The sequence below is a fragment of the Podarcis pityusensis genome, assembly GCF_964106645.2.
Source record: "Podarcis pityusensis genome assembly, chromosome: 1".
Taxonomy (NCBI): domain Eukaryota; kingdom Metazoa; phylum Chordata; class Lepidosauria; order Squamata; family Lacertidae; genus Podarcis; species Podarcis pityusensis.
Genome location: NC_138028.1, coordinates 77,252,365 through 77,277,153, shown reverse-complemented (window position 1 = coordinate 77,277,153; position 24,789 = coordinate 77,252,365). Strand labels below are relative to the sequence as shown.

Below are 24,789 nucleotides of genomic sequence, written 5' to 3'. Positions count from 1 at the left end.
CCTCTAGTACACCAGTGCAAGTAGATAAATAGGTACCACTGTGACGGGAAGGTAAATGACATTTCTGTGCACTCTGGCTTCCATCATGGTGTCCCGTTGCACCAGAAGCAGTTTAGTCATGCTGGGCACATGACTTGGAAAGCTGTCTGTGGACAAACACCTGCTCCCGCAGCCTGAAGTGAGATGAGTGCCGCACCCCATAGTTGCCTTTGACTGGACTTAACCGTCCAGGGGTCCTTTACCTTTTTATCTCTGCTAACAGTTGGATTTTTGAGGTGTGTGACAGAAAGGCAGGCACCATCATTCTTCCCTGAAGAGTGTGTTCCCTGATGGTCAATTGCACTGCCTTACTATATTGCAAATAAGTTCAAAGGGAAATTCTGAACATGGGGGAAAAGTAGCATGAGGAGTTTTCTCACAGAACAATCAGTTTTCATAGGCACCAGCCATTTTGAAAGTTGGTGGAATAATGGATCTCTGAGTGTTCTTGTAATTAGGCTTTTGTTCTTAAACCAGTAGGAGCACCCCATGGGTTTTAATTAGAGCTATTCAGTATTCATTCAAGGAGCAAGACAAGGTGCGGTGATATATTTGACCGCCGCTTCTAGTATCTGGATTAGATGAGCCTGAATTTAATTTTAGTTTTTTGTTTTTTTAAAGTCTCGTGGCACTTTAAAGGGTACCAAATTTTATTATGACAAGAGCCAATTTCATGAGGTGCATGGCATGTGATCCTGGCAGAGGGAGTGAGGAAGTGAGATATGTGTAAAGGGGAAAACTACAAAGGTTGGAGGTAAGTGATAATGAAATGTAAAAAGTACCGACTGTGACCATTCAAGTAAATATATGCAAATATATGCATATGGTTTCACTCTGTCACAGGATCAAACTTGATCCCAATTTAATTTGCAATTAAAATTGCAAAGGAGGGCAAAGGAGGAATGCTTGTTGCCTCCTCTCCTGTTCTCCCTTTTCCTAGAACCTCTGGATGTGGCTTTACATAATAATCCTAAAACACAACCGTTAAATGGCGAGGACCACGCTATTGACATACATGCTGACAACAGTATGGCTTGCAATCAATCCCATAAGCGCTTACAGAGCTTAAAGAATTTGGATTGATCACAAGCTTGAAAATGAATATGTCAAAGACAGAAATCATGTATCAGAGTGTACATTATAAGGTTCAATGCCATGTTAGGTGCAGTCAAGGTTTACAGTTTGTCCCAAACATATTAAATATATGGGAGTGTGTATCTCAAAAATTCTATTGTTATCTCATAAATAATAATTATGCAATTTGCCCTTTTGAGCCCAGTTTAGAAGGACTTTAAGAGTTGATTGAAACTAAAATGCCATGGCTTGGTTATTGAAGTGTGAACTTTAGAAAAATTCCTTTTTTATTTTCCAAATGCTGCTGGTTCTGATAAAATAGGTGCTAATAGCTGAACAGGTGTGGAAAACAAATTCCATCTCTAAATAACTTGATATCTCAAAGCAGAATCCTTGCAGTTTATATGTCCCCCCCCCCCCCCGCATTATGTGTTTGTTGCGTTCATCCTGAGAATTGAGCTTTCCTTTGGGGTGGTCACCACCTCTTCTCAGATAAACACAGTAACTATTGAGCCTCCGAAGTGTGTATCACTGGCTTAGTGATAGGCTTGCAGCTACCTGGAGATGACTGCAACAGTTACCTCCCAGTGTCAAGAGCTGAAGTGTAACAAGCCCTAAGAAATAAAGGGACTCTTCTGATTAGTTGTGTGCCTGTGAAGCAACATGCTGTTTCCAATTATTTCCTTTGCACCAGGCTGATTGGAGATGAGGTTGATGCTATTAGAAATGTAAAGGCTCTCGATTTACTTTGCCAATAGAAAGGGCTGTTCACTCCGTTTCAAATCTCTATCACTCAATCAGAGTGGATTTATACTGGGATATTTCTTCTGCCTCAGCTGGTGTCCCAGCCAACTACAAAATAATCAATGTTAAGGGTGACTGTCAACATATAATTGTTCTTATAGTAAAACTATAAAACACTGTAATTAAGGCTGTTAGTTGTTACAAGAGCAATTAACAGTAAAGCTGACCTTCCACTCTGGATAGCAGCTTGCTGGCACCAGTTACTACAGTTGAAATGTGGCCCATTGCCATTCTCACTTGGCAATTTGCCTCTTTGAAGTTGCAGTTATTGTCCTCGGCTAATTGTGAAATACCAGGTTCCTTTTTGGCATGTTTGCCGTTTCTGCTGTGGTAGCAATTGGAGGCTTGTGCCGTGATCAGAAAGCCACTGTTGTGCCTCCACAAGGTGCCTCTGTGTAGTGAGTGATGGACACTTCCTGCCCTAAAGGGTTTGCTGTCTAATGTACCAAATAGACAGTGGTGAAATGACTTCCCTAAAGCCACACTGCAGCCTGTCAAGTGGCAGATTGGAGCTGCGAATAGCAGCCAAACGCACTGACTTTCAATCCTGTGTGCTTTCTCTCTGTTGCTGGCTTGTACAAGCTTGGTAGCTCTTTTTCATGTGTTATGATCTAATTTACCTAGATGGCCTTGGGGATATCCAAAAGGTTCAGATAAAAGTTTAAGATAAGTTTACAGACCGGTTTTTTTGACATTGCAGATGGATTTTTTTTTTAAGGGCTAACTGAATATGCATTTTAGAGATTTTTTCAAGGAGGAAAATGATACAGCTTTTTGTGTTGGGGGTTGTTATTGTGTACTGATGGCGCCACTCCCTCTAAAATGGTGTGCACACTTCGGACCTCCTAAATTTCAGCCTCAACTACATTTTGAATGGTACATTCTCAAAAGTTTAAAATTAGGCTCAGTGCTAAGAAAACTATTTTTTGACGCAGTCACTTTTAAGCCGAATCATATGTCAAAGTGATTTTAACAGTTACATAAAATATCTGCAGCTCCTATAGTTGCAGCTCGTGCCTTCATCAGCCCCAGCCAGCATGGCTGATGGGTTATGGGAGTTGCAGTCTAGCAACATACAGAGGGCCATAGGTTCCCCATTCCTCATCTGTAGCATTGTGTGTCCTGCATCCATCACAAACAGAAATCTTGGCTAGATTCTGCCCACCCACCAACCACAGGCTATCAACTCAGAAATATTACAACTACTGCAGCAGCTAACAATCTGCTGGAATGATGCTGCAGCACATAAAGGGCAATATTTAACAAGCCAGCCAGATGCCACAGAATCTCCAACTGCAGGGACTACAGATCTTACATCTTCCAACAAGCAGCAGTAATATCAATTAGAATAATAATAAATGCATTGTATATAATGTTAGCCTTGTGTGGATGTTTGGTAGTTTGTGTCACCCTGCAGAATAACCTGCAAAGGAACCCACTTCAATATATAATACTTTTTTGCCCCCCCCCCCTTTGCTATTGCCTTTCTAGCCTGTATATATTTTCATGTCTGTGTCTGCAGCTGTAACAGATACAGGAGATACGTACATCAGGTTCAGGCCAGGCAGGATTCCTTCTGCGTGCTATCTGGTAGCCATCACTTTACTGGAAGTACATTTTCTGTAGTTGGGAAAAGGCAGGGAGAGATACTGTGTTTGGGGATTTTTTTTTGCTTTGCTTTTAAAATCTCCATTCAGGTTTCAAGTTATTCATAGTTGTTGCCTGCTCTGAACCTTGTTCCAGGGAGTTGTCTTTGGGGAACCTTGGGGAACCTGTGGCAATCTCTATCCCATTCTTCAGTACCCATCCATAGTTGTTCTTCCCATCTGTTTGAGAAGTACTCAGTCTTAGAGGTATGTACAACACCAGAGGTATAAGCAACTGAAGAACAGCTTATAATGAAAAACCCCCAGACACATTTAACAATTGTGTTTACTGCACAGGGAAGATTATAGTAAAGCTGGCCTTGGCTGCAGTATCCATCCAATGCCCATTACCGCTCAGGAAGAAATAGTAAACATAACAATGGCCTTTTTGTAATGCAATGGGCATTCACGGTGAATATGGATCAGAAGCTGAAGCTAACAGTGTGAGATGACCTCTGGAACACCTTGGCTGTTTGCCTTCCGGAAGGAAGGGCCTGAACTCTGCCAGAGATGCTGCTGAGGAGGAGGAGGAATCATTTGCAGCCCAGCAGTTAAGCACCTGCAGTTCTTTGGCATCCATTATACCGGAATAATATGAACTGCTGCTTTGGGGCTGGCTGAGGACCAAAGCCTGCTAGGCCAACAGGCAGAGGGCAGGAAGAATACCTTTGTCCATTCTTCTGCAGTACCAGTTCAAACTGCAGGATTCTAGCTTTAGTGCATAACAATAAAAAACCTGTGAGCTTCAGTTAATCTGCTGTTAGTGTTTTGCATAGAATAAAGTCCCAGGATGGACTTGTGTGTTTAATGCATACACTAGAATCTCTGTGTGTTTTAATCCATGGAGCGGTGCTTTCTGCCACATGTACAGGCTCACAAACAAGAGCAATTATCATTGTTCCTCATTGTTTGTTATTGGGGAAAACTACAATTAATCTCTTTGTATGTGTCCTTGCACAAGTAGGGAAAACTACCACCCAAACAAAAGAATGCCAACTTGGTGAATATAATTGTAAACTATAAACAATTTGAGCAGTTAAGAATACTCTCAGTAACAAATAGGGACACAAGTTTTGTACTACCAGTAAACTTATTTTCCCAACAGATAGGACACAATTGGACCACCTAGGTGCTTGGAAGATCTTTTAACAGTCTCCTGGTATTTTATAGGTATGTGCCCTTTCCAGGGCACTTCCAAATATATCAAAAAGAATGAAACCCAGGTCTACTCTTCCTGCTCCTGCTTTTTGGTTGCCCACTAAGCTAAGGTTACCAGACATCCCTATTTCCCGGGGACAGTCCCCGGATTTACAAATCAGTTCCCTGACAAAATCTATCTATTTAGTAGGAAGTTGAAAGGTGTCCCCGGATTCATTGGAAAAAATCTGCTAACCTTACAGTAAGCACACAAAGAGAAAACACCTCTGTATGCTTTCCTTTTGAGAACTTGGCCTAACCTCTACACCTCAAATGGATATCAGCAGGGCCTTTGGTATATTGAGGGGTGTGGGAAGCTGGGACTTTTCCTGTTAGGTTCCTTGATGCTTTTGGGAACTCCCCTGCTTTGTACACTCCTTTCCTGATATTGACCTGGATTGCACATCATGCTGAGCCAAACCATACTTTTAGTATGTGCAAGCATGTGGGCTCCTGGGGATGAGATTGAGACCACTTTGCTCCTCCCTAGTTGTTTTGCTGCTGTGCTGTGTTGAGCCAAGCCATGGTTTGGCTTCACATTTTGCATGTCCTGTTTTAAGCAGGACACCCCGGAATCGCAGAAGCCAATCCCGGCTTCTGTTTGCATCCCAGAATGTCCTTTTTTTTGGTTTGGCACTCCTATTTTCCAGCTTCTGACTTGTATATGCCAATTCCCAGCAGGAAAAGGTCATTCCCACAGCCACCTCTGCCTTTTATTTTTCAGAGGGACATAGGGAGCAGCCTTATACTGAGATTGACTGAATCATCTGCACTGACTGACTGCAGGGGCCTTCTAGGGCTTTAGGCAGGAATTCTTCCCAGCTCTACTTGCAGATGACAGGGATTGAACCTGGAACTTTCTGCATGCAAAGCAGCTGCTCTGCCACTGAGCCATGCACCTTCCCCTGTTTGCCTACCTGAAGGTAAACCTCTCTGCTTTCGGGGAGGGGAAGGCAGAGAAGGCAGCAGGAGGGTAGTGAGCAGTTCTTGAGTGCCCAGGGACTTTGTGTATGCTTGTTTGTTATGTGTACAAAGTCCAGACCCCTTTCATTGCAAACATGGGGGTGCTCTTTCATCTCTACTTTGAACTGCATATTGGGGCCTTGATGCACAACCACAATATCTGTGCCCCATCACCACCATGAATAGTGTTATTTGAGCTGGAAATGTTAATAAAGCCATTTTGGAAGTCATCTGTTTCAAGAGCAGAAAGAAAAATCCTTGTGCCTATTGGGACCTAAACACAGGGAGAATAGCAACTTCTAAGAGTGAATTCTCAAAGCCACAATAGTACTGAATAATTTACAATCTAGCTATGGGAAGAAATGTTTGCATTAAGCATTAATTAGATTGGTGGAGATTTTCAAAGGCACAAAGGACAAATTGTCTTGTAGCTCTTACTGAAAGCATAGAGAGTTTTGTGCCTAGTTTCCATTTGGGCATTAAAAACTCCCCATTTGTTAAACGTGCATTTGTGTGCTTTTCAGATCCCCTTTCAGGTTTTTGTATGTTGTAAAGCAAGCTAAAGAAATTGAATAACTCTCTGTGGAGCTTGACCCATCAAAAATATGTGTAATTATCTATTATATTTCATCTTACATACTGTACCTGGAATGAAGTTGAAAGCCTATTAGATCATCAGCATTTTGTATCTGAATTGTCTAAAATAGCTTTAGTGCTGTGGAGTTGGGGGGCGGGTTGCTGTGGCTGCTCAGGAACGTCAGAGGAAGTTAGATTGATGCAAGAATAGCAGATCGATTGGATCTTGTACCTATGAAACTGGGGCTATCCCCTGTTTTACCTTTCGTTGGTTATTAATTTTCTGATGTCCTCAGTGCTTTATTAAGAAAAGGTATGGATAAACTGGAGTTACATAGTTCATCCAGCTATGGAAGAATTACTCCCATATGAGCAAAGGCTTTTCTTCACCTAATTTTTATTCAGTCCTCCCCTGCCCCCCACAATGATGGCAATGAACAGTTTAGCTCTAAAAATTCATATTAAAATTATGTTTGAAACATACTGTCTAATTTTTGCCTTGATGTGTGCTTCTGTTTACATGTTATTATGGCTATTCAATAATTACGGCCCAAAATACTCAAGTTAACTTCAATGTATTGTCTACCAAGACAAAATTATAGTTAAGAAAACAGGTGCATAGGATTCAGAAATTATGGTTCTTGGAACACTGCTCCAAGTATGTCTAAATTCTGAAAAGTGCTAAAATATAAAGTTGGGTCATGGACCAGTATGTCCATAAAAATGCAGTACATGACTCTGGAAGAACTAGGTGGGTGTGACTAACATGTATAGAGCCTTCTCTAGCCTCCCCTCCTCTACAATGCCAAGGTAGGGAGTCTCTGTGTATACTGTTATTGCTAAAGATATTTGCCAGGAGTCCATTAACTGCAGTGGGGAAATTATGTCCCTTCTGGCTATTGTTGCTAATGGATATTGAGCAAGCAGCACAATCTGCTTTCTAAGGGGAGGCAAGTGCATTGGCTCAAGATAATGAAAGGTCTGGGAATCACAGCCAGTGCAAAGGAAGGATTGGTTTCAGTCATCCATAGAGATGTAGGTGTGGCACCAATACAGACATCCACAAAATGAATGATTGCTTACTGACTCAAAAGGGGATAGAGTTGCCATGCCAAAGGCAAAGGCTCTTGAAACCTGGATGAGAGGTTAGCACCTATAGTTAAGAGGATTCTCTAAAAAGAAAACCCATAGAAGGAAGGAAAAACGAAGCCAGTACCCAGGTCTTACACACAGCAAGAAACATCTACACAAACCCCTGCTTCCTACTCTTTTCAGCAAACTTGGTCCCAATTGGCAGGACAAATTTTTGTTGTAAATAGTGACCGTATGGCTGGGTTTTGTGTGTGTGTGTGTGTGTGTGTGTGTGTGTTTTGCTCTAGAGCACACTGTGGTCCATCGTTGTTAGTGTCTGATCAAAGTGGTTTTGTCCTGCATTTTCACAGAGTGAATAAGACAGCCACAGAGTGGGAAATGTTGCAGTGATGTTCGGGGAGAAGCTAATTCATGTGGTTTTTGTGTTGCAAAGTTAATGCAAGTTGACTTTTAAAAAAGATTTCTGTGTGTTGAATTAGGCTTGCGAATGTTGCCACACATAATCAGGTCACCACTCGGCATGTGCCTGTTCAACTCTCTTGCCAAAAATCTAGTAGAGTGTGATCTGAACGAAACATCCACAAGATCCATACAGCATACCCAAACCTACTGGGAATGTCAGCTTGACTTCACAACTTAAGAAAAAAGGATGTGTGAACCAATCTTAATTTACCAAACCCAGGAAGGAAGTTTAGCCAATTTTGAATCTGAACCTAGATTTCTCATACCCTCCATTCTAGCTCCTTACCATTTGTACCAATTGACTGTTTCCCTTTTGTGGAAGCGGAACATGACTACTCAGAAGTGTAGCTCATAATTCTTTTGGCCAAGAATTAAAGTGGATTTTTCCTCTCTTGGAAAAACAACAAGGTGTTTCTGCCTCTCCCCACTTGCCCCAGTATTTGAGCTGTTGCCATCCAGAGTGCAGTCATTTGAATACTGTTGTTGTTGATAAAGGTGTGCTATATGAAATTAATGTCATCACAGAGTACTTTTTATTTAATTTGCAATAAAAAGTAGTCTTTGGGGCCTCTTAAATAATTGACCACTAATCCTGCAGAGTCCTTTTAGTGCCTGCTTGCCTGCTAGCACCATCTCCCTCTCCCAGAAATTGGACGCAGTGTTGCAAAGAACATATTTCTTTCACTGCAGTTTGTTTGCTGGATGAGAACTTTAATGAGACAGATAAATAAAATAAAATGGTGGTGGCATGGCTTATGTTAGCTCTCCTGGCCCCAAAGAAAGAGCAAATACAAAAGGCAAGAAGTGTTTTACTCATCCCAAGAGACACAATGTCTGACTCTGATATGGTAGGTAAGTATGAAGTTATGGCACATATTTGACATAGAATCTCTTCTCTCATCATAACACTCAAGGGCATGCTTACTGTAGGAAATGTGTTAGACATGATTGTGTTTAATATTTACTATATTTATAGACTACTATATTTATAGACTACTATATTTATAGACTGTTAGTGGTGCATGTTCTAGTTATCTCCTGCTTGGACTACTGCAACACACTCTACGTGGGGCTACCTTTGAAGGTGACCTGGAAACTACAACTGATCAAGAATGTGGCAGCTAGACTGGTGACTGGGAGCAGCCACCAAGACTATATAACACCGGTCCCGAAGGTCCCACATTGGCTCCCAGTACGTTTCCGAGCACAATTCAAAGTGTTGGTGCTGAACTTTAAAGACCTAAATGGCGTTGGCCCAGTATACCTGAAGGAGCATCTCCACCCCCATTCTGCCCGGACACTGAGATCCAGCACCAAGGGCCTTCTGGCAGTTCCCTCCCCGCGAGAAGTGAGGTTACAGGGAACCAAGCAGAGGGCCTTCTCAGTAGTGGCACCCACCCTATGGAACACCCTCCTATCAGATGTCAAGGAAATAAACAACTATTGGACTTTTAGAAAACATCTGAAGGCAGCCCTGTTTAGGGAAGTTTTTAATGTTTGATGTTTTATCGTGTTTTTAATATTCTATTGGGAGCCGCCCAGAGTGGCTGGGGAAACCCAGCCAGATGGGCGGGGTATAAGTAAATAATAATAATAATAATAGTTGTTTTTGTTGTTTTTGTTGTTAAAAGGGCTTCCAAGGAAGCTTATAGTATAAACATACTGAAAACAATTTACAATTAAAACAATTTAGGTCTGAAAAACAAATCCAAAAACCAGTACCTGTAAGAAGCTCTATGTTCATCATGTTAATGGATTCAGCTTCACATGGTGCATGAGCTATCACAGATCAAATCCGCAGGTAGAGCTTTTATATCCTCTCACATGCCACACCTGTCAGTGAAGTATATTCACACATTCAGCTCCTGTCAGAATGTGAAGAGAATAAGAAATCAGCAGAGGGAAATGGACTTTGAATCCTTCACTATTACTAGAGCAAAACACTTCCACCCCACCTTGTAATATGTATTGACTATAGAAACTGCCCTGTATCTGAAACTGCAAAGATGCACTTTCCTGCACTAAAGCTGGATCCTCGGATGTAAATGTCAGAAAAGGAATGTTGATGTTGATTTCAACAAGGTTAGGAAATATTTGGTGGTCATTTTCCAGATGTAAAAGTGTTTTGGATGCAAGTTTGGTATTTCTGTTTTTGAAAGCATTCTTATGGGTACCCTGTGTCACACACGGGACTGACCCAGCTGCCATTTTAGTATAGCACCTGCAGTGAGATGGAGAGTTGTGTGTCTCCCTGGGGCTGCTGTCAGTTCTACATGGTTGGCAGACCAACAAACAGAACTCAGAATATGGCAGGTATTTGAGCTCTTCTTCCTCTTTCAACTTCTGAAAATCGTCATATGTGTATTTAACTTTCTTCACATCATAGTTCCATGGCAAAAGTATACAAACTTCCTCATGCACAGGACCTTGTATGACGATTTCTAACCTACCTTTTGGCCACAAAATAGGCCCCCACCCCAAAAGGGTTGACATTGTTGTCTCAAAATAAAAATGGCTCCAATCCACCGAACACTGTTCTCCTGTAACTTCCATTCATTTTTTTGCTTTACAGTTTGTACTGATACTGTCAAAAGAAGAAATATGCTCTGTTCCAGAATGTTGATAATTTAAGATTTTTTCCTAAAGTGGCCAGTGCTGGGGGACAGAAAAATGTGAAAGTAGTAGCTATATAAGACCAGACACATGAAATATATATTGCACATATGTTTTGCTCTAGTGCTCGTTCATGAGTTACTTTTTTCTGTTTGACGATTAATCGAAATATGCATAGTCAATATATTCTGTGGTTGTCATACGTGTGTAGCTGTGTCGGGGTGTGTGTGTTCCCCCTCTTCCTTCATGTATGACATCTCTAACCAACTACACAATTCTTCCTACCAGGAGAATGAATAAACTCATTTTTTCTGCCCATACATTAATCCAGGTTAAGAAAGGAAACATTCTATAAAAGGAACCAGTGACAGAAGTTGACCTAATTTACATTTGCCATTTAAAATTCCAGTTTAGAGGGCTATACCATTTCTGAGATTACCAAACTGATGGCATTCAACAAGGTTCAAATGTCGGTTTATTTTATTCACCTTCATCAGAAACACTTCCAGTGCTTTGTGTGTGTGTAAGAGAGATGGACTTAAGTCACTTCATTTTGCTTCTTTTTTTACTGCCCCTGGCAGCTATTTGTCTTGGCTTGATTCCAAAGAATTATTCCCTACCAACACACAGAGGGGCAAGGTTTGTAATTATGAAGAAGCCATCTCTTTTCCACCAGGAAAGCTGAAACTAAAGTTAATAGAGGCCAAAACACACATACTTGCTTTCTAATAAGTTGTTTTTTAAATGTACCAGTGTTTTGCTGTGTGTGTATTACAGTACAATATGTAGCAAGAGTAGTTTCCAAGTCTATATGTGACCAATTTATATATAGCGTATTACATTCCTCGGACCAAATTCTTTACATGCAGTGAACCTTGCCATTTTCTTCTGAAACCAAGCATGCCATGCATGCATGCATGCATGGAAAACCATGAGTCTGCATACAGAAGCTTGTGTGCAGCATCCCAGGAAAGCAAACACCCCTCTGTGAATATTCATCAGAAGGGGAACTTCTTTTCTTCCATTTGAGTGGCTTCAGAGTTGTCAGGGAGAAAAAGAACCCCTGCTGTGTTCTGAAGGTATTTTTGGATGAGAGAAGCCACATCCAGGAAGAAAGGGGGAAGTACTGATTGCACGCTAGGCAGCTGGCTTCTTGGGTTTGTTTCCTCTGATTCCAGTGCATTCCTCTTTCATGTTAATGTTTAGTATTATTTTTATGTATTGTTTTTCTTTCAGATAGTTTTCACTAAACCACCAGATTGTTTCATGTTTCCATTTTAATGTTAACTGCTCCAGTGAAACTTTATTTATAAGCTGATTATAGTTTGGAATGCCCATCATTTTTCAATGTGCTTTACCATCAAATTCATGCTCTTTGAGCTTATTGCCACACTGGCCGCCTACTTTTAAATGGAATAAACATTTTTAATGAGGCACGGATAAAATCTGCTGTTGCCAAAGTTAATTTTTAAAAGTTATTCCTCAGACCAGGACTTTCATCAGGGAAGCTAATAACCTGTTCAGCTGAACAAAGTTCAGTTCAGTATGATTTCCATTATATGACATCATGAGAATTAATCAAACTGGTGTGGTTGTCATTGCTTTGTTAACTTTTCCTTATGGAAAAGTAGGTGTAAGCTCCAATACTCCTTTGTAAAAATGCATAGGATTGCTTCACACACACACACACACACACACACACACGTCCAAACTGGAGAAACCAGGCAACAAATGTTCAGAAGGATGTGACAGCAGTTCAAAGAGGCCCAATCACAGATAGGCAAAATGCATATGCCAGAGGCATTTGGAGACTGACACCATTCATAGGGATTTATATGCTAATTCTAGAAGCCTTTGAGCCAAGATGGATGAGCTGGAGGACTGGGTTTTAAAGGAAAGCATAGCAATAGCAATAGCAAGTATAATGGAAATCTGGGGAATGGAGAAAAGCAGTATGGCATTATTTCTGGATGCAAACACTATAAGACAGGCATGTTGAAGGTGGTGTCACCCTGTACATCAAAGAAAACATAGAGCCCAACAATCTGGAAACTGCAGGGCAGCAAAACTCTTCCAAATAATTGCTAAGGATGATGATACAAGCCCCCAGTATTAATTAAGTTCTGGGAAAGTGCTATCATTGCCCCTCCACCCCATTGACCAAAATGCCCAGTGTGATCTTGAGAAGGAGAATGACATCAAGGAGATGTCAAAAGAAGGAAATATTGTAGTAATTGATGGGTTCAAGCAATCCCACGCAGACTGGGTAGATGTGTGTCAAGGTTATGCCAAAGAGGTACAATTTATTGATAATCTAGATGCCTTGAAACAAGTAGGTAGCCGTGTTGGTCTGTCGTAGTCAAAATAAATTAAAACAATTCTTTAAAAAGATAGTTAAAAAGACTCTTCTTAAAAACCTAAGAACTCCCTTAAAAGAATCAAGTCTTCAAAAAAGTTATATGATCTAAGATAGTCTTTAAAAGAATCTTTCCAAAAGAATTTAAAAATTATAATGCAGCACCTAAGAGACCAACTGAGTAGTTTTAGGTATAAGCTTTCATGTTCATGCACACTTCTTCAGATACACTGAAACAGAAATCACCAGACCCTTATATATAATGAGAGTAATTGATTGTAAAGAGAGTAAAGATGCCTTAGAACAGTTGGTTGGTCATGGAACCAACCAAAGGGGTGGCAACTCTGAACTTGATATTAAATGGTGCCCAGAATCTGCTGCAATATAGTATGTAAGTGTGGATGAATCATTGGAAACAGCAACCACAGTGCTATCAAATTCAACATTTATGTAAGTGGACAGTTGCTAAAACGTTTGACTTCAAAAGAGGAAACATCTCAAAAATGAGAGGATTGGTAAAATGAAAAAGAAAGACAATATGGTCAAATCTCTCCAGAATGCTTGGAGGTTATTAAAAACCACAATAATGGAAGCTAAGATAGATTGTATACCATAGGTAAGGAAAGGTAGTACCAAGGCCAAGAGGATGCCAGCCTCATAGACATGTGATTGGCCACTGTGATTACAGGATGCTGGACTACATTGGCCTTTGTTCTGATCCAGCAGAGATCTTCTATTCCCATGCATGCATTGGAAGTCTCTAGAGCCAGGTTATCTTCCTTTATGCACAACCATTCTATTTTGTTTCATACATTTCGTACAAAGATTACCATAATAGAAGACAAAAGTGGAAAGGACCTAACAGAAGCAGAAGACATCAAGAAGAGGTGGCAAGAATACACAGAGGAACTATACCAGAAATAAATGGATGTCTCGTACACCCCAGGTAGTGTGGTTGCTGACCTTGAGCCAGATATCCTGGAGAGTGAAGTCAAATGGGCCTTAGAAAGCACTGCTAATAACAAGGCCAGTGGAAGTGATGGTATTCCAGCTGAACTATTTAAAATTTTAAAAGATGATGCTGTCAAGGTGCTACACTCAATATGCCAGCAAATTTGGAAAACTCAGCAGTGGCCAGAGGATTGGAGAAGATCAGTCTACATCCCAATCCCAAAGAAGGGCAATGCCAAAGAATGCTCCAACTACCGCACAATTGCACTCATTTCACACGCTAGCAAGGTTATGCTTAAAATTCTACAAGGCAGGCTTAAGCAGTATGTGGACCGAGAACTCCCAGAAGTGCAAGCTGGATTTCGAAGGGGCAGAGGAACCAGAGACCAAATTAAAACTTGCGCTGGATTATGGAGAAAGCTAGAGAGTTCCAGAAAGACATCTACTTCTGCTTCATTGACTATGCAAAAGCCTTTGACTATGGCAAGTTCTGAAAGAAATGGGAGTGCCTGATCACCTCATCTGTCTCCTGAGAAATCTCTATGTGGGACAAGAAGCTACAGTTAGAACTGGATATGGAACAACTGATTGGTTCAAAATTGGGAAAGGAGTACGACAAGGCTGCATATTTAATTTATATCCCTGCTTATTTAATTTATATGCAGAATTCATCATGCGAAAGGCTGGGCTGGATGAATCCCAAGCCAGAATTAAGATTGCCGGAAGAAATATCAACAACCTCAGATATGCAGATGACACAACCTTGATGGCAGAAAGTGAGGAGGAATTAAAGAACCTTTTAATGAGGGTGAAAGAGGAGAGCACAAAATATGGTCTGAAGCTCAACATCAAAAAGATCATGGCCACTGGGCCCATCACCTCCTGGCAAATAGAAGGGGAAGAAATGGAGGCAGTGAGAGATTTTACTTTCTTGGGCTCCATGATCACTGCAAATGGTGACAGCAGTCACAAAATTAAAAGACGCCTGTTCCTTGGGAGAAAGGCGATGGCAAACCTAGACAGCATCTTAAAAAGCAGAGACATCACCTTGCCAACAAAGGTCCGTATAGTTAAAGCCATGGTTTTCCCAGTAGTGATGTATGGAAGTGAGAGCTGGACCATAAAGAAGGCTGATCGCCGAAGAATTGATGCTTTTGAATTATGGTGCTGGAGGAGACTCTTGAGAGTCCCATGGACTGCAAGAAGATCAAATGCATCCATTCTTAAGGAAATCAGGCCTGAATGCTCACTGGAAGGACAGATCGTGAAGCTGAGGCTTCAATACTTTGGCCACCTCATGAGAAGAGAAGACTCCCTGGAAAAGCCCCTGATGTTGGGAAAGATGGAGGGCACAAGGAGAAGGGGACGACAGAGGACGAGATGGTTGGATAGTGTCTTTGAAGCTACAAACATGAGTCTGACCAAACTGCGGGAGGCAGTGGAAGACAGGAGTGCCTGGCGTGCTCTGGTCCATGGGGTCACGAATAGTCGGACACGACTAAACGACTAAACAACAACAACAACAAAAGGCTCTTTTTGGATTGTTAAAAAGAAAACATAGTTTGCCAATTGCTCATCTTTTTTTCTTTTATTTTAAGGATGCAGGGCATGGGAGATTCTTTTTCTTAGTGTAACCTGTGAAAATGCCCTGTGTTGGTGCGAAACAGAAGTTGTAGCTACTTATAGAAACTTCAGCAGTGTATAACAGCTTTGTTTCATTTTTCTTGCTTTGTTTATGGGAGACAGAGGTCACTTTGAATCAACCTGCTTTAAAGGCAGACTGGAGCGGACAATAAACATTGTGGAGATGGTAGCATAGGACTATTACTTCTACAAGCTAATATTGTATTGTTTGAATTCCATTCTTTACTCCCACCTTGAAATCTCTGCTTTTAAGACTCCTTGAAAATGGTTGCTGTCTCGGGGACTATAGTACCTATTGAGAGTTAACACTGATTTTTGTGCTTGATTGAATGCTTTGTACTAGACAGTGAGAGCATTTGTACCGTACGTGTACCTTTGAATTGCTGCTGCTTTGAACCTTAGCTGATCTCCCAGGTTAGAAGATGCACCGGCATGCATGATGGCTAGCATATAAATTACATTGCCGCTGTAACTGCATGCAGGAGGAGTATAGAAACATCTAACAATGAGACTCTTCTGAGCTGAAATTGGCTTGCACAATAAGCCAAATGTGATATGCACTTCTTTTTATTATTGATATTAGTATGGGTGAAGGACTTCAGCTTCTTTATATGGATAATTTGCAAGGGCTGCTTATTCACCTGGCTTGAGAGCAGTACATGTGAAAAGGATCTAGGAGTCTTGGTTGACCATTAACTTGACATGAGCCAACAGTGTGACGCGGCAGCTAAAAAAGCCAATGCAATTCTGGGCCTCATCAATAGGAGTATAGCATCTAGATCAAGGGAAGTAATAGTGCCACTGTATTCTGCTCTGGTCAGACCTCACCTGGAGTACTGTGTCCAGTTCTGGGCACCACAGTTCAAGAAGGACACTGACAAACTGGAACGTGTCCAGAGGAGGGCAACCAAAATGGTCAAAGGCCTGGAAACGATGCCTTATGAGGAACGGCTAAGGGAGCTGGGCATGTTTAGCCTGGAGAAGAGGAGGTTAAGGGGTGATATGATAGCCATGTTCAAATATATAAAAGGATGTCACATAGAGGAGGGAGAAAGGTTGTTTTCTGCTGCTCCAGAGAAGCGGACACGGAGCAATGGATCCAAACTACAAGAAAGAAGATTCCACCTAAACATTAGGAAGAACTTCCTGACAGTAAGAGCTGTTCGACAGTGGAATTTGCTGCCAAGGAGTGTGGTGGAGTCTCCTTCTTTGGAGGTCTTTAAGCAGAGGCTTGACAACCATATGTCAGGAGTGCTGTGATGGTGTTTCCTGCTTGGCAGGGGGTTGGACTCGATGGCCCTTGTGGTCTCTTCCAACTCTATGATTCTATGATTCTATGATTCCTCATTAGAAATAATAATCATCTTTGTGTTTCTGAGGAAGATGGTGCATAGTGTGTAATGTGCGTTGTCAGAGTAGACATATGACTGAAATATATTAGGAACTCTTACTGTGTGTCTACTGCTGTCAGTGACTACATGTGTTAACAGGCAGAACTACACATGTTTCAGGCTTGCATCAAGGTTCACAGTGCACCATGGGGGAAACTTAACAATTGATGTATAGAGAATTAACAGTGAAATGAAGAGCCAGTATCACAGTAATCCAATAAACTGTTTGTGACAGAATAAGGAAAAAACAACAACTGCTAATTACAAGGATCACACTAAGATTGGTCTGGCAATTGTTTGGTTAAATCTACAGATGACAAACGGAATCAGGATGGATAGAATAAGGAGTCACCTGCTGGTGGTACTAAGGCAACTGGAGAAAAAGCAGAAAAGTCTGACACCAAATAAAGATAGGGGAGGCTGATAAGGGGCAGGCAGGTATACAGGGAGCCTTGTTGGATTTGAAGGAGGAATTTAGGAAGTAGATAAAACACAAATGCTTGTTGTAGGTTTGTAGCAAAGGTTTGTTTCTAGCCCCAGCTCATGATTAGTGAGGGGAGAGCTTAACTGCAAGATTGGGTTTGGACAACATGCTGAGCTCTAGGAGCCCACAGGGCTTCCACTCATAGGACTCATTAGTTTAATCCCACCCAGTATCTATCTTTGTGTTTGATAAGACCATTTGGGTTGGAGAAAGAGAGAACAGCTGATTGCCTGTCTTTTTAATAAATTCCTTGTAGTTCAAACAAGTACATGCCTTGCAAGGATAACCTTGCAGAGATGGCTTGCAACATCATGATATATGATGTGATATTATGATATGATATGATATGATATGATATGATATGATATGATATGATTTGAAGAACCATCTTCAAATATCTGAAAGGCTGTCACGTGGAAGATGGAGCAAGCCTGTTTTCTGTTGCTCCAGAGGGTAGGACCCAAATTAATGGATTCAAAATACAAGAAAAGAGAATCCAACTAAACATTGGGAAGAACTCTCTGATGGTAAGAGCTGCTCAACAGGGGAACAGTACCTCGGAAGGTGGTGTGCTCTCCTTCACTGGAGGTTTTTAGACAGAGGTTGGATGACCATCTGTTAGGGATCCTTTATCTGAGATTCCTGCATTGCAGGGGGTTGGACTAGATGACCCTTGGGGGGGGGTACCTTCCAACTCTACAATTCAATGATTCTATCTTCTATTCTTTTTCTGTTTTACTGTTTAATTAAGCCAAATTCTCTTTGATTGCCTCCCCAAGAAAGATGATTTGGGAAAGAGATCTGCTTTCAGATTGTGTATGTTCTTTCTGCATCAAGGTGTTTAAATTGCTAACCAGTCACTTGCTCCTGCTGCCCAATGATATATTTCATGTGATGTGTGTATTGTACCAGTGATTCCTAATCCCGAGGGACATTAGTACACCATAGGACTATGAGCTGTGCATATTCAATGCCAGTCACCACCACGCAGACTGAACTGCAAAGGCACAGTTTCACAACTGAAGCTTGTATAAACGTGCCAAAAAATAGCACCCATGGTGGACATGCATGCAGCATTAGTGAAATGCCCTGAACAAAAAAAGGGGGGAGAAGGAAGAATTCAGCACTACACTTTTGTTCACTATAAAGGCAAAGCTTAGAAAGCTGTTTATAGTATTGCTGACTCCAGAGGCTCAAAAAGAAAAAGAAATAAAAGAAAGTTGAAGAGAAGTCTGTCTGTCTGTCTTTCTGTCTGTCTGTCTGTCTGTCTGTCTCTCTGTCTCTCTGTCTGTCTCTGTGTGTGTTTACTTTCCATGGTTTTGCTTTGCCCTGTATGGCTTTCCCACACTTTTCTCTGCAGGTCTGGGCTATTCTTGATGTTCATGCTTCACGCTAGCACATTAGAGCTTTATGGAAGCACCAGCAATGGTCCTGTTTGTGATGAAATCAAGAGAACTGGCAAAATGTGCCATCGTGGCAGCAGAACATGATCTGGTTTTCTTTCCCTGAGTCATTTGCCTGGGCCATGGCCATAAGATAATCTTTCCTCCCATGTAAGCCTGAAATCCCTACTGCTTGCTGAATTAAGTAACAGATGGAAGAGCCCCCCCCCCCCGGACCTGGCCAGTTTGGTGGTGTAGATGGAGGCTCCCTAACCTGTAAATAGAGAGACTACCCACTGTAGTCAGTACTAGAAGTACCCCTTCTTAGTTATATAAGGGGGGAGCATATCCACCCCCGACCCTCACTTGCCCAAAGTAGTATCACCCATGCTTGTCCTGTCCACATAGCCAACCCAGGGTCTTTGTTGGATCAGTCGTATAGTGGAGGTGGCATGCAGTCTCTATGTTTTGTTTCATTGATCCATTTATAACATATATGTCCTGTTTTTCCTCCGTGGAGTTGAAGGCAACATGCATGCCCTACCCCCATGTCATCCTCACAGCGACCCTTTGAGTTATGCTAGGCTGAGAGATGGCGACTGGCCCGGGGTCACGGGGTGAGCTTCCCAGAGTGAGGAGAGGAAGTTGCCTGCCCTTTCCAGAGCAATTTTTTGCACTCCCCCCCCCCCCCCACTGAATTGGGAGTTCTGGGAATCTGCTGTGAGGGGGCTATTTGAGAGAGAAACTTAGCTGTCAGGACAAGCAAGTGAGTGATGTGTTGGATCAGAACAATGAAGAAGTGAAACACAGACCTCCCCACAGTAAGGGATCATCTCAGCTGCTGCCCAGGCATGTCATTGAAGTTTAGGGGTGCGGGGATGGGGGATGAAGAGGGAAGCAGAATCTCCAGGGAAGCTTAGGAGTCTTTCCTCCATAAACAAGCACCTCGTACAAGACTTAATACGCTCCCTGCTTTTGAGGGCAATTACACTTAGAACACCTGTAAATTCTGTGGCTCCTTCCTAAGGGACCATAAATCTAAGGAGCCAATGGCAGCTGGGATGATTAAAATCCCACCCCATACACCGGACAGAGTGAGAATGCAATTATCTTTGGGAACGTCTCTGGTTAAATCCGGAGACACATGCAGTAGTTTCTTCACCTGTGCACCGATTGGTTAAAAGCAGCTCATGCTGGATTTGCTGTGAAGAAACAGAGGGGAAGTGTTTTTTGTTTTTTTTTGAAGAAGGTGATGGAGGGGGGAGGGAGAGAGAGTAGCGTAGCGTGAGAGTAAATTTGATTGGCTAGGGAGGGGGGCATGAGCCGGAGAGAGTGCTGAGCAGGCATTCATGAGATACAGTAAAGAAAAGCGTCTCTCCTCCTGCCTCTCGCTTCAGATGCAGGAATGGACCAGGAGAGCTGGGACTGTGTTAGTAGCACAGGGAGAGCATGACTGGATTGGAATCTCTAAGGAGTGACAGCGCTGTGAATGAAGCACGGGTCGCTCTTTCTTCCTGCTGTGGGCTTCCTCTGTGCGAAGGGAGACGGGGAGATCATTTAAAGGGAACTGAGCATCTCTGGGCAAAGCAATGTGTCCAAGAGGAGCCGGGCACGGGAGCTGCTTGCCTTTTGGATAATCCCTCTTGTTCTTAGCCTCCGTTCCGTGCAGCATCCCTGGTTTTTGGTTTTTGAGAGGCAATGTGGAGTCAAGACTTTAAATGGCATTTGGGATAAAACAAAAACGAGATCACTTTTGTCTCTCTCTCTCTCTTTTAAAAAAAACCAAAGCAAAACAATTTGTTTGGGTATAGTATCTCTCTTTTGCTTTTCTTTTTTTGATAGCAGGGGGGAGGGGGCGATTGTGACACCAAAGAGAATGTTTGCTGTGCAGGAGAGACTTCTCAACAAGTAAGCGTGTTCTTTTTCTAACTCTTGGCTGAGCAGGCTTCTGTTAGCCAACTGGCTCCATTGACAGCACAATCTTTTTGTGTTTTTTTTTTGTTTTTTGACTTCCTTGTCAGGATGGTAGGCAAAAGAACAGCTGGCAGAAAACAATAGGGGGTGGGGAAACCAAATAAAGGAAACCACCTGCAACCTGCCCCCCCCCCACTCCCAGTAAAACAAACCTACAAATATCATTGTCAGTAAAAATTGCGGAACATTTTTGACGTCACCATGCGCAGATCTAGCACGGATGAATCAACCTATCACAGGAGCCCTTCTTTGGACAGCAAGGATTACAGTTTTCCAAATGGCGCCTTCCGTCGCTATAGCAGCATGTATGGCGGCCAGTTTGGGGCCGCGAGCAACTCTTTTTTTGGATTCCATACCAACCCAGGCCCTAAGGCCACCAAGGCTAAGTACACATCCCCCAAGGGGAACAAGTATGTGGTCTTTTACTTGGATCTCTCCTTTATTTTTCTTCTAGAACTGAAGAGGTGCAGCATGGCTCACAACTGCCTGCAGTGCATTAAGTACCTCATGTTTGTGTTCAACCTCCTCTTCTGGGTGAGTATGTGTGCAGGTGCGGTTCCCCCGCCCCTGTTGCCACTGAATTCTATAGATTTGCTTTCCTCCAAACTTCGGGGCAGTGTGTAATGGCAAAAGTGAAGAACTGGGTGCTGTTGTGCACTTGATGCAGAATGAAGTGGTAGGCTGAGGTGGCAGCAGAAAACTGGACTGTTGCACTTCATTCTGCAGGAGGAGGAGTTCCATAGACCTGAAATGTTCTGTCCTGTAGAAAAGAATAAAACAAAGTGACTTCCTTTCTCCACTAACAGACCAGGGAGAAAGGTTCCACATATTTCTGTCTCTGATGTTTGAGTTTCTTGCATATTAGAGCCTTTTTTGTGAGGAGCATTCAAAAATATGGAACCCCCCTCCCCCACTTTCACCATGAAGTGGTACCGCCCAGAGTTCTGCCACTTCATTCTCTATGTAATGTGCAGAAAGGCTCCCTCTCCCTCTTTCTAACTCTTAAGTTGCTTGATGAGTTGTTACAGGGCCACGAAAATATAGATGTTTCCCATGTTCCCCTTTTCCTGTGTTCTTTATCAATTTGGTTCAAATGCATGCATGTTTAGATACTGCTTTGGAGTCTGAGAATTCATTGTTTGCCCTTGTTCCACTTAAAGGTGTCTGCATGCTCAAACCTAAGTTCAGCTTGGTTTGCAGAGGGAATCTCTGTTGTAAAGGTGGTTCTTGTTATGATATTGTTGTTCTGTGACACAGAATTGTCTGGATCAATATGCACATCATAGGAGTGCACGTGATGAGGTGTCCACTTATGCCTGGCAGTGTCATTAATAACAGTGATACTGCAGCTGGAATAAAGTAGGTTAGCAGGCAAGCACTCAGCTTTCTGCACTGAGCAGAGACTTTGCATCACAGAAATAGATTTGCTGGGAGAGCGCTGCACACCCTAATAGCAACTTCCTAGCCCTGCTTTAAGCTGCCACGTTAACTTTTATTCCCAGGAGAGTATCTGAAGATGCAAATCTGATAGGAATCTTGCTTTCTGAGAGAAGATTGTGTTGGTGCAAAATCATGAACGACCTGGATAAACTTTTCTTTTGGAGGAACATCAGAGGTTTTGCAAAAGCCGCTGGAATTGCCTTGCACTGTATTAACACAGCCTGACTGAAAGCAGCGTGATTCGGTTTGTTAACCGGCTTATGTGCCATGTTTGCTTGGGTGCCAATGGACCAGCGTGTAGAGAGTGAAGTTTATTTTTATTTTTTTGCAGGTTGCAATGGCATATGACATTCCTACAGTGTGGCATCCTCATTTATGCTAGGGAAGTGCTAAGCAGTGATAAAAGAAAATCAACTAAACTAGCCCTCATCTCATTTAATCAGAATGTGTTTAAAGAAATGGGGGTGGGGGGAATGTAGGGGTCAGCAACTGGCAGTGCCTGGCCTCAATCTGCAGTGAATTCTAAGTGGCACCACAGTTGCCCAGTCACATTCCATGTTTTCTCACTCCTCTTGCCATCACAGACAGAGGGAATGAGGTTTGAGAAGAGGATGGGGAGATAGCTCTGGCCTTCATGGGGTTGGGGAGGAGAGGAGAGGAGAGGAGAGGGGTTGGATAGCTACTTAAAAATTAAGGCTGGGCTGGCTTCACCCACCACCCTACCTTTCTCAAAACACTCCCCTCTATTTTCCTGCTTTCCCCCTGTTGCAGACCAAATATACATATATTAAGCATTGGCTCAATTCCAGAAGAGAGTTCTGAAACACAAGGAGGGGAACTCCATTTAAGCTCGGATAAGCTGAAAGAAAATATCAAATCCGACTAGTCTGTTTTCTAGTTCCTGATTCTCTCACACTGCTGGGATCCTAAATATCCCCTGGTGTTTATCCCAGCTTACCCCAAAGCTTCCTGACAAGTCAGGGACTGTGAATCTCTTGTCCCTTTAAGCCATCCGCTTCTCTAAGGCTTTGTCCATTTCTGGTGGAGTTTCTTGCTCAGCCAGCCAGCTAAAATGTTATATGCAGAAGATAAACAAGAGGGCTGGCATGAATAGCCACCCTTAAGATGATGCACGGCAGAGCCTTAAAGGACATTCCCTGCTGGTTCTCTCCATTCATCCTGCACTGTAGTACATGCACATATTTTTTTAAAAGGAATTACTGCTTGCAACGTGTGTGCACTTCCAATGGGATGACTGCAGAACATTTCCTTGGGATATTTCACAATGTAATTGCTATTATGATCTTTCTGAACAAGCTTACTAGAACCACCACCGTCTTTCTTGCATTCTTCCTAATCTCAAGGTCTTCGTCAGTAGAGTGCAGGAGTTATGAGCTGTCTGTGTCCCAAGACTAGATGTGGAGAGCATACAATAAATTATTTATGATGCTAGTTTCCAATTGAGGAGCGGAAATTTTCATTATTCCATTTTTGTTTATCTGTAAACCTCTGGGGTTTCTTTTCCTTAGCATCAAAAAGTTGGAACTATCAATGTTTTAAGAATCCAGAAATATCCTGTGTTCTTAAACACACCCCCTGTCAGTCATATATTAACACATTCTTCCTGTTTCACCAAATACAACTCAAAATGCCACCACAAAATCACTTGTCCCCAATCAAGCAAGTCTTCTTTGTTCAAACAGAAGCAACACCTTCAGTCTATCAGGGCTGCTTCCCTGCCCCCCACTTCACCCCACCACAATTCATGTTAAGTGGAAAGATACAGTGGAGAGCAAGAATGTAATACTTATACTTTCAGTTACCCCCCATCATTTAAGGAAGAGGGCGCACCTCCCACTTTCCAGACAAGTGATTATTCCTCACTAGCCAGCTCACAGGTTCTGCTCAAGTGAGTAGCCATTGTTGTAAAATATGCATATTTAGAAGGTATGCATATCAAAGACACAAATCTGTTTTTTTAATAAAGTGTATATAATTGTCCTGTATTGATATTGCTATGTTATTAATTGAATTTAGAACAGCAATCACCATTAATGCTCTTACTGTGTCCTGCAGTGCTGTGTGCATTGTAGCCACCATGGTGCCCCCAAATATGGTGGACTACAACTCCCATTGTCCTTGAATATTTGCCATGCTGGCTGGGGCTGATGGGAGCTGTAGGCCAGGACACCTGGCAAGGGATTGTCGGCTACCTCTGCTGTGTGCAGTGCTGCTCCCAGTTAGAGTCAAGAACACTGAGATATATAGATCAATGTTGGGACTCATTCATGTTGACTGTAGCCAAGGGTGGACCTTTGCACCTTGCTGAGCATCTCTTGATCTGAAAGAACTTATTCTACTGTGAGATACCATCTAAGGGTCTAACACTGGCCCTTCTCCAGAAATGGGCACCTCAGTTCAGAGATGTGGAACCAATTGCTGTTCAGATGTTGCTGATCATCTGATGATGCTCCCATCATCCCTGAAGATGGCTATGCTGCTTCAAGCTGATGGGAAGTATCCAACAACATCTGGATAACCACAGGTTTCCTATCCAATTCTAATTGTTCATTTGGTGTGAAGCTACAGGATACAGGGAAATGTGATGACAGGCATGGAGAGGTGTGTGTCTGTCCTAAAACTGCTGAAATTGTGTGAGAGAAAGGCCAGGTACAGATGAATACCATTTTATCTCATGAGT

At 42.3% G+C, this 24,789-nt stretch overlaps 1 protein-coding gene across 9 annotated transcripts in view; it reads left to right on the top strand.

Annotated features, from left to right (window-relative positions):
• Positions 1-24,789, top strand: part of TSPAN4 (tetraspanin 4) — a 525,920-nt gene that overhangs the window by 282,451 nt on the left and 218,680 nt on the right. For 7 of the 9 annotated variants that reach the window (XM_081011602.1, XM_081011606.1, XM_081011603.1 and 4 more), the window contains one exon: positions 21,103-21,182. The exons of 1 other annotated variant lie outside the window; for it this stretch is intronic. In XM_081011602.1, the coding sequence (XP_080867728.1) occupies positions 21,120-21,182 (63 nt within the window). In that variant the 5' untranslated portion in view covers positions 21,103-21,119. Of the gene's footprint in view, positions 1-20,034; positions 21,183-24,789 lie in introns of those variants that run through there. One more of the 9 variants, XM_081011599.1, reaches the window with a different exon arrangement.